Below are 16,628 nucleotides of genomic sequence, written 5' to 3'. Positions count from 1 at the left end.
GTTTCAAGTATTTTAGCCAAGGGTGACAGCTTTGAGGCCTCTAAATGTACAAATGGCAAAAACATGGATTATTGAGTCCTTTAACTCTGAACTGGCAGATTGAGGAATATTTGTCTATAATTTGCAAGAAACCATAATGAAAAAAATGTCTAGGGAGTTCCCACATCAGGAATGAGTTCAATCCTGCTCCAGTCAAAAAATAAAACTAATACAATTAATTAATACAACTCTTAAATTCTCTTACAAAAGTGTGGGTTTGTCTTAGGTACTTAAGTATTTCTAACAGCTACAAGAGCACAACAGTCACTTAAATCATTATAAAATACATAAACTGCAGAGTATTTATGAGGAACATTTGTCAATAACAAATAAATTAGAGAGTCGATTGTTCTAGAGATTTGGGCGGGTGGGTAAATACACTGGGTAAGTTTCATAGATTCATTCCATGCATTTTAAAATCATCGGACAGAGTCTTGAACAAACACCAGTTAAGATTACCAAGCCAGATACTTTCACTGTAGTGAAGTATAAACGTAAGGTTCATCAGGAAATTAGCATTCAGATATACAGACACACCACGACCTATCTTTCTGCACCAATCTCCAGTGGTAGTTTTGCACATTACCTAATATTAACAACAGGCGATTAACTATCAATCAATCAATGAAATGTGACAGAATTCAGGTAACAGGGTCCTTTAGCAAAATTTGAGTTTGGCTTATTTTTTTATATGGTATAGTATAAAGAGTTCAGTGAAATGTAAAGTGGCTTAGCAGCAGGCTTCATAATAGGTAGTAGTAGCAATGTAAGTGCAGATAGTTTGAGTGCAGGTGGACAGCCACTGAGCCATTTAGCAGTCTTACTGTACTGATGGACTGAGATGTCCACATCACGCATTAGAATCAGACAGATTTATTGCCAAGGTTTCACAACAAACAAGTGACTTGCTCACTCCTGTGAAGACAATGTAAACATAATTTCTAGGCATAATCACACCTGGATTAATTACCGGTCCATCAGATAGCTTATTATCAAACTAAGTGACTTGCTCACCTTTATGAAAAGCTAACTACCCAACGATCAAGTTAGAAACCAGGAAATGTTAGCTAGCTAATGTTAACAGAAACATCAGCGGCTGTAGCCAGATAACTAGGAATGCAAAGGACTTTGACAACTTTCTGAAAAGGAATTATCTGTAGCTAGTTAGCAAACATTAGACTCACCCGTATACATGTACAGTAGGAATGTTGTAGCAAGTTTATTTATATAGCACAATTCATACATCGAAGCTATTCAATGTGCTTTACAAAGAAAAACATATGAAAGTACAATAACAAAACAAATACTCAAATGAAAACATCAAAGATTAAAAATGGGATAAAAACATAGGAAGCTATAAGTCAAAACAGTGTGGTTAAGTTTAAGTGCTCAGTCACAGGCACGCGAGAAGAGAAGTATTCTTAACCTGGATTTAAAAATGTATATGTTTGGGGCGCGTCTAAGATCTTCTAGTACTTTATTCCAGTTGTGTACAGCATAACTGCTATTGTCTACCTGTGTTCATGGATCTAAGAGCCCTGCTCGGTTTATATTCTTCAAACATATCAGAAATGTATTCGGGTCCTAAACCATTCAGAGATTTATAAACTAAAAGCACCACTTTGAAATCTATTCTGTAATTGACTGGAAGCCAATGCAAAGATTTCAGAACCGGACTGATGTGCTCTGTTCTCTTGGTCCTGGTTAACATTCTAGCAGCAGCATTCTGAATGAGCTGCAGTTGTTTTACAGTCGGGAGTCCGGTTAAGATGCCATTACAGTAGTCAACCCTACTAGATATAAAAGCATGGATGAGCTTTTCTTGGTCTTTTTGGGAGACCAAGCCTTTGATTCTGGCTAAATTTTTTAGATGATAGAATGCAATTTTGATGACTGTCAAATGTGAGGTCAGAGTCTATCAGAACACCAAGATTACGCACTTGATCCGTGGTTTTAAGGGCCCAAGAATCTAGCTCTTTACTAATACTTGTTCTTTTATTTTTGTTGCCAAACACAATAATCTCTTTAATTGTAAACAATATAATAACCAAGTTATGTTTTGGTAGTCGTGGTGACGGTACAGAGTCCTTGTTAGACTGTGTATTTCTGATGTTCCGTCTAATTCTTAGACTTTTTTCGCTAAAAGATCACGCAAATGAATTACATTTAAAGTTCTGACACTATCTGCTTTATTGGGTTTGTAAGCTTGTCGATCATGACAAATAGAGTGCGGGTATTGTTGATATTTTTGTCGATCATTCCCGATAAATGTTGCTGTCTGGCCCTGTGTAACTCATTGTTGAAGCTACCAAGGCTTTGTTTATAGTGAATTTGAAGTTTAGTTTCCCTCCACTTACGTCACGCTTTCCTACATTCTCTTTTCAGGGACAATGTACCATCATGGTGGTTCTCCACGGTGTTTTCTGTTTGCTCATAGTTTTCTTTACCTTTACTGGTGCAACATAATCCATGACATTCAATATTTTGCCATTAAAATCATCCAGGAGTACATCAACTGACTCCGCACACCTGCGTGAAGTTGGCCCCCCACCCAACGCAAAACGTCGTCAAACTATGCTCAATCTTTTGTGCTGGTTTGTGCTGTAAAAAGTTTCGTTTGTGCTGTGTCGGTTTTTTAGGTATTAAAATAATATTATTAGGTCATTCTGAGGTCACTCAGCCCCCCACATGCTCCAAATTCACCCAAAATGGTCTCGTTCGTTTGTTCTGGTTTGTGCCAGTAAAAGTTTTGTTTGTGCTGCGTTGGGATTTAAAATATTAGACATTAAATTATTGTTGATGACATCACGAGCCCCCCTACATGCTCCAAATGCACCCAAAATAGTCTAGTTCGTTTGTGCTCCATTAAGATTTTCCTTTGTGCTGCGTTGGGTTTTAAAATATCAGAATTTAAATCAAATTAATGTTTATATTTATTAGGCCTATAGGCTACAAATAAGGCTGACTGAATAAAACAGATAAATCAATGGTCACAAGATCAAAAATAGTTATAGACAGCTCTGTATTTTTGTGTGAAGTTAGTCAGTAGCCTATAGCCTATGAGCATTTTATTTCGGTTTGGTCTATTCAATCTCTAAAATGTTAGATGCTAATAAACATGATTTAATAGAACATCATGCAACTTCGTTACTAATCCAAATTTCTGACCAATGTAAGTATACATAGTTTTAAAACTGTCAGTTACAATAATAGCTTCAAGAATATTGTACAACATTCAAGAGAGCTAATCTTGTTATTGAACAGAAACCTCAATAATAACACATATTACTAACTTAGCTATGAAATGCTGATTACAGTTGCACAAAGTTGCATTTTAGTATTAAAAAACGACCATGGGTCACATGTGCAACTGTATTTAACATTGGTGACATCATCGTCTCTAATTACATTTCTAATATTTTAAAACCCAACGCAGCACAAACGAAACCTTTACCGGCACAAACCAGCACAAACGAACAAGACTATTTTGGGTGAATTCGGAGCATGTGGCTGAGTGACCTCAGAATGACCTAATAATATTATTTTAATATCTAAAAAACTGATACAGCACAAACGAAACTTTTTACAGCACAAACAGAGCACAAACGATTGAGCATAGTTTGACGACGTTTTGCGTTGGGTGGGGGGCCAACTTCACGCAGGTACTCAGCACTTATTGTTGGAGAGATAGCTATGGCTTCAATAAACTGAGCATTGGCACTCATTAATTAACAGAAAGAGTTTACTGGAAAATTTGGGGTGATAAGTGAATCAAAAAAGACACAGAAATGATCAGACAGGGCCAAGTCTTTAACCATGCCAGAGGAAATCGAGACCAGATCTAGAATGTGGCCTTGAGTGTGTGTATGCTCTCTAACATGTTGAGTGAGATCAGAAGTGTCAAGTACTGTAAAAAGTTATCTGGCATTATTGTCTGTATTATTATCTATGTGGATGTTAAAATCCCCTGTAATAATAAACAAGTTAAAATCAATGGATATAACAGAATAGTTCAGCAAAATCATCAATAAAAATTGCAGAATATTGAGGTCTGTAAATGGCTAAAAACAACTTTTTGGAGGTACCCTTCAATGCAAAACAGCGGTATTAAAAACAAAAATAACCTAGTGTATTTTCTTTGCACTGGAATGTATCATTGAATAGGGCAGCCACTCCTCCTCCTTTCCTACCATTTCGACACATATTCATATAGCCAAATATTTCAGGTGCTGTCTCATTAAGAATTGCAGCACTACAATCTTCTGTTAGCCACGTTTCAGTGAGAAACATAAAATCTAGATTGTAGGATATTATAATGTCATTTACCAAGAATGATTTGTTGGCGAGAGATCTGATATTAAGTAAAGCCAGCTTAATAGATATAATAGGGGTTCCTGGACTAATAGGTTGACGTGTTACAGTAAACAGATTAGACAAATTCACTTTATGGGTTGCATGCTCACGGTTCCTTCTATTTCTAATCAACACAAGGATAGAGACACGGGGTCCTAGCTTGTACTCAAAACAGTCGGCATTGCAATTTTTTTTGTATATCAGAAGATATTCCATCTGCTGCACACATTTTTGGTCTGTTGTCTTTGTTTACTAGGTTCTTTACTACCCTTTTCTGAGTCAGAGAGGGTCATGGCATCATTATCCTCCAGAAAGTATTCTCTCACAACTTGCCCCCACTGAGATACGTCATAAGCCCCTGTTCCTGAATTCTGACACAAATGTATTTATAAAGACATTTTTACATTAGCAGTTGCCACAAAATGCTTTTACAAAACACCCAGCCTGAAACCCCAAGAAGCAAGCAACATCAGTGTTGATGCTATTGTTGAGAAGCCGCCAACAGACAGGCAGACAGCAAGGAGCACCAGCTTCGACTAGACAATCCATGAACAGAAAGCAGAGGATACAGCCCAGGCCACTTGAAGAGAGTTACTGTGGTCCAAGCAGGAAACAGCAAATATCAGTAAGAAATTCAGATTAAGGTAGACTTGTGATCTTAAAACAGCAAAACTAAAATGTTTGCACAACACAAAAACAATGGTGTTGATTTGCCGTTACAAAAACTATTAAAAAGGGCACTACCGCTCAAAAGTTATAGAACACCACATTTTCCCAGTTTTGATTGACATTCAAACAGTTCAAGCTCAGTTAATATCCTGGTATTAAGGTAAGCGGTAATCTGACAGAGATAAATAAAAAATTAAAAAATGTACCACTTTTCCAGTGAACAAATAATAGGTTAACAACTTACAGCTGTTCTGCAGCAATGGAAATAAATTAAGGCTTGAAAGTTGATGCTAACAATTCCTACATCTGCCCCAATTTCTGATGGGACACAAACCCTCTGTCTGTATAAAAGCAGTGTTGGAACAATGTTATTACACAGTCTTAAGCATTATTTCAACAGCATTGTAATGCTGGAAGTCGTATATTGCTATCATAATGGCAAGAATCAATATGTAAACTGATTATGTACAGTGAGCATAGAAAGTCACTAACCCTTTCAAAAAGTTTACCTTTTGTTGCCTTACAGCCTGAAATGAAAATGTATAATATCAGACATTTTCCAGCTTTATTTACACACAGTGACCTACAATATCCATGTTATAAAAAAGTCTGAAAAGTAATTAAATTTAAATCTGTAAAATGTCTGTCAACATGAGGACCAAAGATGTGATAATGAAATTCAATGCAAATAGGAAAAAAATCCTTAATATTACAATTATCAAACATTTAAAAATACTATGAAAAAGAAGGAAAACATTGGCCTGCTCCGAAATGGCTAACAGCATGGTAGACCCAGGAAGACCTTTAAAATGACAATTTAGGCACACAAGGGATATTCCTGCATATAAAGGGAATGGCGACGTCCTCCTAAAAAACTCCCACCGCCGCTGTCATCATGGTAAAACATGCAAATTAATTGGAATTTAGTCAAACAACACAGAATGCATGTTCATTTTTCTTAACATTTTGCAGAAAACACCATATTGTAACACTATTTTCCAGCAAGAAATGGAATCAAGTGTCTGCTCAGACATATAACTTAGCTAGCTAAAGTTAGCTTATCATCATGTCAAAAGACTTAGGAGAAACCTTCCTAAAATGTAGCTGTGCTCCAACAAATAAAACAAACAAGAACATCCAATGATTTTCCTCGTCATATAATTGTTTCTCCGTTGTCATGAATCTAGTAACTACCTAAAAGATGTAACCTATTTGTCAAGTAGAAAGGTAGCCAACTCTGCATCACTGTTCACACAAACCTCAGTTCTCGCTATCCAAGGCAAAATGTACCCTAGTTTTACTCTGTGATAAATTTTCTGCTCACGTTGCTTCCGTATATTATCTTTGTGGAGTGTTTGGTGTAGGCTACATGAACCCAAATAAAGCTTGTCATTGGCCTTCACCTCACCATATTTGAAAATGTACTTATTTCCAATGAGAAACACAGTATTGAACACTGAATCCAAAATGTTCCCAGAGAGCAGATTTGAAAGAAGGTGCCCCTTCAAATTGGCTTCTCTCTTTCTCGCTAGTGCTCGCCATTGGCACACTGGAGCTGAGAGAATATTTGTATTTAGTTTGCCTCTCTTCATAGGAGAGGTTTCCTACTGCAAATCGTCCATTGGTCGTTTAAGGGGGACAGGTTGTTGTCACTGCGATTGCCACATTTTGAGACATTGTTGCTGAGCAAAGTTTGTCAGCCCGCAGGAGCATCCTAACGGCCTGGTGTCCCAAGCAGTTCCCTGCCTTACCTGTTCACAAGCTACGTATATGGTTCTGCGGATCAGAATTGTAAAAAAAATTGGGGACCAGTTAGTTTCAAACCCACTGACCACACTGGGCCAGTGGCAAAAAATTATAATGTCAAGCCCTATCATTTTGAATCAGAAGCCATCATTACCCCACTCCCTCCTTCTCAACACTTTAAAATGTGTTCCTCACACCATTTTCTTAGGATCCCCCAAGATTATTTTTATGTTTAGTTATTGCATGGCCGTTTCAACTGATGGGCTTGGTTATAATATTCTCAGTTGAATCAAGATTTTAAGTGCTGGTCAAGAACAAAATTTGCAATCTATGGCTGGAAAAACAGTTAATGACTAAAACTACAGGAGAGGTTTAATATTCTCAGCTAAACTTCACAGTGTCAGGTTTTGCAAAGAGTGTTTTGATAGTCAGGGCCGCTGTTTGTAGAGCACATGTAATGCTGCAGCATTGTTAAGTATGCTTGTGTTAGCATATGCAACAACTGTCTTTTCAGACTAAATATATCATATTCAAAATCAGACAGCTGTGACAATGTTTTACAGAGCCACAATTGCAAAAAGGAATTGCTCACCTTGTCCTTGAACACTTCTGGATTGAGGTACATGAAGTCCCTGTAGCTCTCTGTGCGCACTTTATCCTGCAAAAATGACATACAGCTTTTCCGTTACCACAGTCAGAGACAACTGAATCAGGTGTCTTCAGAAACATCAAAGCCCTGGAAAAAAATTAATCCAATCAACTGAAACCAAGGTGCAACAGGTATGTATATACAGTTGTGCTCATAAGTCTGCATACCCTGGTAGAAATTGTGAAATTTTGGCATTGATGTTGAAAATAAAACAAAGGTAACCTCAGGAGACATACAGGCTGCTCTGGCAAAAAACAGTGTAGTTGTTTCAAGGTGCACAATATGACGATACTTAAAGAAAAATGAGCTGCATGGTCAAGCTGCCAGAAAGAAGACTTTACTGCGCCAATGCCCCAAAAAAGCCTGGTTACAATACGCCCCACAACACATTGACACACCTCACAGCTTCTGGCAGACTGTAATTTGGTGTAACGAGACCATAATAGAGCTTTGGGGGTGACGTTTTGGGGGTGTGTGAGCTCTATAGGCACAGGGAATCTTGTGAAAATTGATGGCAAGATGAATGCAGCATGTTATAAGAAAATACTGGCAGACAATTTGCATTAATCTACACAAAAGCTGCGCATGGGATGCTCTTAGACTTTCCAGCACGACAATGAACCTAGGCACAAGGCCACGTTGACCCACCAGTGGTTACAGCAGAAAAAGATTAAGGTTCTTTTGAGTACAACTTTATGTATGTATGAAAATTGTGACAGACATTTCCTAAAAAGACTATTGGGGGGGTTGAAAATAAGACCCCACTTCCCAGTCAAATAAAACAAAAGATCCTAAAACTTTCTGAATGCTCTCTACGTACATAATAATAATAATAATAATAGATAAAATAGTTATAGAACATACTGGAATCGTTTCAACCAATACACATGGAATCCAGCTAGAGTCTGGACTAAATAACGTGCCAATCAACTCCAACACCTTCGCTTTTCTCGATGAACGCGTGAAACACACATTTATCTCCAAATTCCACCCTACCCCGATTCACCTTGAGGAATGTCTACAATGGCAGTTCCTTTGCATATGTTGTTGGTTATGTGACAGGAACAGAACAAAGCATTCAAATTACAGGTTGGAACAGCTCCACAGAAACAGAGATTCTCCACTGAGCTTGCGCTTAAATCAAGGGCAAGTATTAAATCGGGTTAAGAAAACTATCCCTCCTCCATGGCATAGAACTTGGCAGTTTATTGCATCTACTTACACCTAACCTCATTCATTATACTAGTCTGACACATCTCAAAGTGGCAAAGGGTCCTTGGAGCAAGAATGGTTGAAACCAAGTGCTCGTAGCTAAGAACTGATTCTTCTAGATTAATCTTCAATGACCTGCCCAGAGATGCTTAATTACAACCCTGTTTCCAAAAAAGAATGCAATGATGTGCAAATCATTCAAACCCTATATTCAACAGAAAATGGTACAAAGACAACATACCAAATGATGCAACTAAGACATTTTATTCTTTATTGAAAAATATAATAGAATTTGATGCGCACAAGACACTTCAAAAATGTTGGGACAGGGGCAACAAAAGACTGGAAAAGTTGTGTAATGCTATAACAAAAAAAAAATGTGGATGATCATCTCAACTAATTAGGTTAATTGGCAACAAATCAGCAACATGATTGGGCATATAAAAAGCATCCCAGAGAGGATGAGTAAAAGGGCAAAGAGTTAGGGGATCATCATGATCTACGGTACATAAAGTGATTAGAAAACTCAAAGAATCCGGAGAAATCGTATGCAAAGGACATGGCCGAAATAATTATATTGGATGGCCGTGATCTCATCACTCTGTTAAAAACTATTCTGAAGTGGACATCACTGCATGGGCTCAGGAATACTTCCGAAAACCACTGTCGGGGAACACAGTATGTCGCTGCATCCACAAATGAAAGTTAAATCACTACCATGCAAAAAAGAAACCAGATATAAAACCCATATACATGACACTAACATTACCAACACTAAACACCAGTCAGAGCGAGTGAACAGATCATTTTGAAGCACTGCAGTACCCACCACACACACACACACACACACACACACGTGCAATTTCCATTTCTGAAATGAACGCCATATTATAGTAATGCAGATGTTTCACATGAGAGAAAAATGCTTTACACTGGATTTCTCAATGAGAAAAATATCATGTACTCAGCATCGGGGTATGCATGAACCGATCTTTTTCATTTAATGCTACATTGAGTCTTCCAGATAGTCAGCATTGCTATAGCTCTGTCCCCTATTCTCCCTAGTGGCAGCTACTGATAATGAGAAAGCAGCAAATCAGTAGGAGGTGCAATTTTGTTCGTGTGCAAGTGTAGCCAAGCCATTTTGGTAGCATACCTTAAGCATCTCCTCATGGATGCTGTAGTGGCTGTAGGAGCTGAAGTAGGCCTCGTCCTCGTCCTCCCGGAGGTCAGTAACAGCCCCCAAGGTCCCAGTGCACCGACCCACATCTGCATTCAATACTAAACCCTGGGCCAGCAACCTAAAACATAACACGATAGTATATTACAAAAAAGATTAGGTTGAACCTAGGCCCTGACCATAGGTCAGTTCGGCATTTGTCTACCAGTGTTTAATGTTTTGATTGGCATATCTTTTATCCATAATGTATGGTACAAACGGTATTACCCAGATTTATAGCAGCATGCCATGTACAGTACAACCTTCTAACAGGACATAGTGGTCTATCTTCCACCCCTCCTCTCTAACCCCCCTTTGTGAAGCAGTGGAATTTTCCTATCGTACTTCTCTCCCTCCTAACGTCTCTGTCCATCAAAGGAAAGAGGCACCAGCAGTACTGAATTCACTGACTCCCTCTGCTGTTCACAGCTGGGAGGTGCAAGTAAAAGAACTGTGTCAAACCACAAACACAAGAAAGCCTGATTAAATTCTTTAAAAAAATGAAATCCTAGGAATGTATGGACATATGCGTCTGGGTTTATATACATTTGCATATTTGTTTATTAAACTAGCAGTCGTAGTAGTATGGGTTGTAATATCTGGTAATGCGAATATTAGTGGTTGTAGTAGAATTCCCACAGAGGGCGGTACAATTGGCCAGAACTGTTTGGGTTTCAGAGGTTAGTAATTGTATATTGTTACCTTGCTTTGTTGCATTTAGACTTTGGATGTACTTTGAAAGACACATAACTAGACATGACTATCCCAAGTCCACTGGGTGTTGCCATGATTAAGCCAAACTCAAAGTTGGGGTGCACGATATATTGATTCAATACCTTTATCCCAAAAATCTTAAATGATGTATGCTCTGCCAAGAAATACAATAGGCACCTATACATAGGCTGAAACACCAAACCCCTAAAGCGAACAGCGTTCAGATTCATTTTGCAGTAGCCTACAAAGCTGTGTAGCTAGTTTGCAGTCTCCATGCGATCATTTGTTTCTGTGTTTTCAAAATGATTTTTCCTTTTTGTGTTGATTAGGTACCATGTCTAAAAAGCCAATACCTGTGATTGGTCCCCTTTGAGAGTTGAAAGCGTTCTTCTACTGCACAGACTAAACATATCCTAAGAACAATTTTAGCATGTGTCTGGTACTCTAAAAAGTTAAGACAGGCTTGGCAGGTCTACTGTACCACCAGTACAACCTGTTCTGTAGACATGGTCATTATTTATTTATTTATGCATTAATTCATGTTGTACCAGTCCAATATGACTGTTAGTTGAAAAAAAACTGTGCGGTAAGAAAATCTGTTGTTTTCATATGTTATGAATCTATTTTGATGCGTTTTCCCAGAACTTGTATTTTTACATATATTTAATAATATCGAAATTAATATCGATATCGCAATATTCATGAACAATATTGCAAAATTACATTCGGTCAACACCATGCAACCCTAATTCAAAGTAAAAGAAAAAACAAATCACAGGATTTAACAGCAACTCTAACAGTGGGTAACACTGACTTGAGTTTGTGCAGATCATCCATGGCTCTGGCTAGGGCCTCTTCTGAGTGCTGGGCCCGCTCTTCTGCAGCCTGGGCCCTCTGAAGCATACCCACAGAGTCGTTGGCGCCACACTTGCGCACAGTTGAAGGGCTGGCTAAAGTCCCCATCTCCTCACAGAGCTCTTCCAGATCTAGCAAAAACATGCAAAACACACAAAGACAATGACCCCCTATTTCACTAACAGTACAATGCAAAATTGCCTCTCTGCCAAACAAGGATTGCTCCCAGACTCTTTTGTCTCAACTAGGGCTGTCAAAATGTTTCTAAAACAATATTTGAATGTGTCCATACTAGCGCTGACCCGATTCAGTCAACTGGTAGATTGCTTGGCCAATAGTTGGTCGACTTAGACCTTTTTAGTCAAGTAGTCAAAGCACTGCCTTTACCAGTCCATTGCTGGGGATGGTGTAATCCATCTTTCAAAACAATCTGTGCTACTGAAATGTTATGACTATATTATACTATTTAAGAAAGCAACACTAATAAAAACACTAATAAAAAGCAATATTATTTGAACAAACGTGTTTGTTTGAATTGGTAAAGTATGTTAAACAATCATTTTTTTTCTCTGTATTAAAATGTTTGTTATTATAGCACAGTTCCCACTTGTCTGGCATTTCTGGTGCGTAGGTGGTCTCCATGTTGAACAGTAAGTGCATTTTCCCGCAGCGGATATCGGTTGCCATCTTTGGTTCTGATATAATAGTTTGCAGAGTGCACCATTCAATTAATGTGCGCTGCGGTTGTTGTTTTAGTTTGTACTTCACTTTGAAAATAGTTATAACATGGTTAGGGTGGCCAGACATTAGGGTATGCCAGGGATTTCCCCAGTTTCAAGCAGGGTGTCCCAGCTTGAAACCCGACATAACTGTAAAACACAAATGTCCTGGTTTTTGACATTCACTACCAAATTGTTCTGGTTTTAAACACAAAATAATAATACTGTAATTTTTCCACATTTGGCTCTGAGTGAGTCAGAGCCAAACAACTGCGTAGAACTGCTTAGCAAAGCAACAATTCTTATCAAAGCTCAACGGAGTGGAAAAACACACGACAATGGATACAGTAACAAACGGGGCCAGACCACCCCCCATCCTGCTCCACCAACCACAGGCACACACGACGACCAACATTCTATGCATTCCTGTGATTGGCAGAGAGCGGGGTGATTGACAGGCAGACCTCAAGAACATACAATACTATTCTTGTTTTCGGCCCTTTCATCATAATAATATTAATAATAATAATAAAAGATTTAACTTAAAAAACATACATTGACAATGATCATGTTCTGTCTCACTCATTATTACCTAACTAACCCAATCAGAAAACAAACAATGCACCACGCGTCTGAAATCAACACTGACTTTGTCAAAGCTGTTGCTATGAGTCTTGTTTTGTGGCTCTGTCTGACAGAAATCTATCAATACACTAACGGTTAGCTGTCATGCCGAAGAGAAAGCCTGTCTTTTCTGAAGACCTTCAGAAGGCCTATCCTTTTCTCAATGTAGTAACCAGCAACAAAAATGTGGCATTAAACACACACCAAGACGACCTTTTCGGTCACGGATGGTGGCAAAGGTGACATAAAAAAAATCACATTAAGACGGCAAAACATAAGCGGTGGCTACAGGCAGAAAGTAGCACAGTTCCTAGTTACTTCAGCTGGGCTAATGCCGGTGACAGTGATCTGAAAAGCGCAGCTCAGGAGGGGACCTTTGCCTAACGTCTGGTGAAACTTAACCAGAGCTTTCGATCCATGGACTGTACATCTGGTCGAATAAAAAAAATTCTACAAATGATTGTTTTAAATGTGCTTGCACCAAAGCCGAGGCAATAGTGAACGTCAAGATCCAGGACTTCACAGCAATCCCAGGTGAGATGTCAGCAATTCTCTTCGATGAAGTCCAGCGCTCTGTGCATTAAACCTGATGGAAAAAGTTGTTGGCTTTTGTGCTGACAACACCAATGTTGGAGGAAAGGCGAGGAGAGGGGAAAACAATGTGTTCTGTAAGATAAAAAAGGCCATCAGCAATGACCTCGTTGGACTAGGCAGGGCGCAGAGAGTGCACAACGCAATACAGACCACAGCCGATAATCTCCTGTGCGACATTGAGTATCATCGTAAAGGTTTTTGGATTCTTTCATATCTACACTGTCAGAACATAAACGCTGAAATAATTCTGTACCTTTGTAGACCTTGAGCACGCCACTCCTGGGAACGAGCAAAACCCACTGGCTGTCTTGGACTTACAGTCGAGAGGGTGCTGAAGCATTAACCAGTCCTACGGTCTTATTTCAGCACCAAGGAGAAACCCCCCACTGTAATTATGCAGTTCCACAAATACCCTGGATGTGAGGCCTGGATGTGGTTCATGCACAACCAACTGACGGTATTCAATGACATCATAAAGGTGATGGAGAAACAGATGGGCACTGTCGTTCATTCTGCTTCCTACCTCAACAAACTCCAGAAGATGGCAGAGAGAAGGACCGTGCTCTTCACAGGATTGACGGTGAGCTTTAATTACAATGCATACAGGTTTATACAGGCAAATGGCTGACAATTGGGAAATCAATAAGCCTATGTTTAGTATTTTTATTTTATAGGCTATCAATAAAATTTATTAATTTGTTATTTTGCAATTATTAAAGGGGAAGAATCTTCTGGCCAAAGCAGAGGTGTTTTGCAATGATGTCTGTGCCATCTACAACTGTTGAATCTCATGCCTATAGGAATGAGGAACAACTTACAAGGTCCTACAAAGGTCCTTTCCTTTGAAGTGTTTTGCAGTGGGATGAATTTGAATGCTCCCTACAGTTTGTAACCTCAAAGTTGCGGCAGAGCAACTTTGACGAAGCCCACTGTTTGAAGAAATAACTTCAGTGAAGCTGTACACCAATTAGGTCACGAACTGGAACAGACTGTAAACAAGACTGTTTAACTGACATGAATGCCCCTGTGGAGTAGAACTTTTCCATCATGTATAAGACCTGTTCAGACGAGAGGAACCCTATAGGACTGACAACTCTGAAAGCACTACTCATTACATGGTTTAACGTTTATGATCGCTGCTCAGAGTTCAATGGAAGGCTCCTGGGAAACAGTAATCTTCCACTCAAATAAGAATCCTTCTTAAAGGAATCTTTATTTAAAAGCTCTTTCTTGGTTTGTTATTAAGAAGGTGAAATGGTGGTTTCATGTTTTAACATTGTAATCTTTGAAAACACGCCATTTTTAAATGTTGATTCTTTGAACTTTGAAGTGTGGAGGGCAGCATAAAACTGACCGGGACCAGCTAGTGCCATTATGTTGTGATGGTGTTAGCAAATTTTAGTTGTTTAAAGGCTATTTGAAGATATTTTTACATTGTTTTGCCATTTGGCCAGCAGCTTACAGTTGTGCACACTGACAAATACAGTATGCTTTGTTTTGAACGGTTTCTGACAATAAATACATTATATTAGCATAGCATAGCATAGCATCATCTTCCGCTTATCCGGGGCCGGGTCGCGGGGGCAGCAGTCTAAGCAGGGAAGCCCAGACTTCCCTCTCCCCAGACACTTCCTCCAGCTCTTCCGGGGGGACACCGAGGCGTTCCCAGGCCAGCCGGGAGACATAGTCCCTCCAGCGTGTCCTAGGTCTTCCCCGGGGTCTCTTCCCGGTGGGACGGGACCGGAACACCTTCCCAGGAAGGCGTTCCGGAGGCATCCGAAACAGATGCCCAAGCCACCTCAGCTGACCCCTCTCGATGTGGAGGAGCAGCGGCTCTACTCTGAGCTCCTCCCGGGTGACCGAGCTTCTCACCCTATCTCTAAGGGATCGCCCAGCCACCCTGCGGAGAAAGCTCATTTCGGCCGCCTGTATCCGGGATCTTGTCCTTTCGGTCATGACTCAAAGCTCATGACCATAGGTGAGAGTAGGAACGTAGATTGACCGGTAAATCGAGAGCTTCGCCTTGCGGCTCAGCTCTTTCTTCACCACGACAGACCGATACATCGACCGCATTACTGCAGAAGCTGCACCGATCCGTCTGTCAATCTCCCGTTCCATCCTTCCCTCACTCGTGAACAGGACCCTTAGATACTTAAACTCCTCCACTTGAGGCAGGCACTCTCCACCAACCTGAAGTGGGCAAGCCACCCTTTTCCGACTATATTTACATTATATTACACTAGTGCAATCCTTGTGTTTTATGTTTACTAGTGTTAATATACACTTTTAAAATACACTATGTTTTGGTGGCTTTTTGGAGACCAGTGGCGAACCGTGACTATTGGAGCTAGGCCCTCAGAAGCAGAAAAAGAACTGACAACATATATATAGATGCCGGTGTACACATATCGGATGCCTGTGCATACAGAGCATGACTTGAGACCTTTCTTTTGCAGACTTATGTAGGAGAAGCAATTAGTTGATGACCGAGTCAAACGGTCCTAAACCATGCCTCAGCTGTGAAAGCAGAACCAGTGTCTGAAATCCCAAGGGGACTGGTAGATAAAAGAATCCCCCAGCCAAGCCTATTTTTTACTAGCCAAAATAATAAATTGCCTTTATGTGTCACATATACAGCTGGGCTTAAAATTTGAAAATCATCAAAAAGTTGATTTATTTCAGTAATTCCATTCAAAAAGTGAAACTTGTATAATGTATACATTCATTCCACACAGACTGATATATTTCATGTGTTTATTCCTTTTAATTTTGATGCTTATAACTGACAACTAATGAAAACCCCAAATTCAGTATCTCAGAATATTAGAAAATTGTGAATAGGTTCAATATTGAAGACACCTGGTGCCAACTCTAATAAGCTCATTAACCCAAAACACCTGCAAAGGCCATTAAATGGTCTCTCAGTCTAGTTCTGTAGGCAACACAACCATGGGGAAGACTGCTGACTTGAAAGCTGTCCAAAAGACGACCATAGACACCTTGCACAAGGAGGACAAGACACAAAAGGTCATTGCTAAAGAAGCAGGTTGTTCACAGAGCTCTGTGTCCAAGAACATTAATAGAGAGGCGGAGGGAAGGAAAAGATGTGGTAGAAAAAAGTGTACACTCAATAGGGTTAACCGCACCCTGGTGAGGATTGTAAAACAAAACCCATTCAAAAATGTGGGGGAGATTCACAAAGAGTGGACTGCAGCTGGAGTCAGTACTTCGAGAA

At 39.6% G+C, this 16,628-nt stretch overlaps 1 protein-coding gene across 1 annotated transcript in view; it reads right to left on the bottom strand.

The window, feature by feature from the left end:
- Positions 1-16,628, bottom strand: part of prmt3 (protein arginine methyltransferase 3) — a 162,882-nt gene that overhangs the window by 126,889 nt on the left and 19,365 nt on the right. Inside the window, exons 6-8 of the mRNA XM_010905180.4 lie at positions 11,416-11,587; positions 9,825-9,969; positions 7,400-7,465 (exon numbers count right to left, since the gene is read on the bottom strand). Coding sequence (XP_010903482.2) covers positions 7,400-7,465; positions 9,825-9,969; positions 11,416-11,587 — 383 coding nt within the window. The remainder of the gene's footprint in view (positions 1-7,399; positions 7,466-9,824; positions 9,970-11,415; positions 11,588-16,628) is intronic.

Source organism: Esox lucius, chromosome 2 (genome assembly GCF_011004845.1).
Source record: "Esox lucius isolate fEsoLuc1 chromosome 2, fEsoLuc1.pri, whole genome shotgun sequence".
Taxonomy (NCBI): domain Eukaryota; kingdom Metazoa; phylum Chordata; class Actinopteri; order Esociformes; family Esocidae; genus Esox; species Esox lucius.
This window is presented reverse-complemented; position numbering and strand designations above follow the sequence as displayed.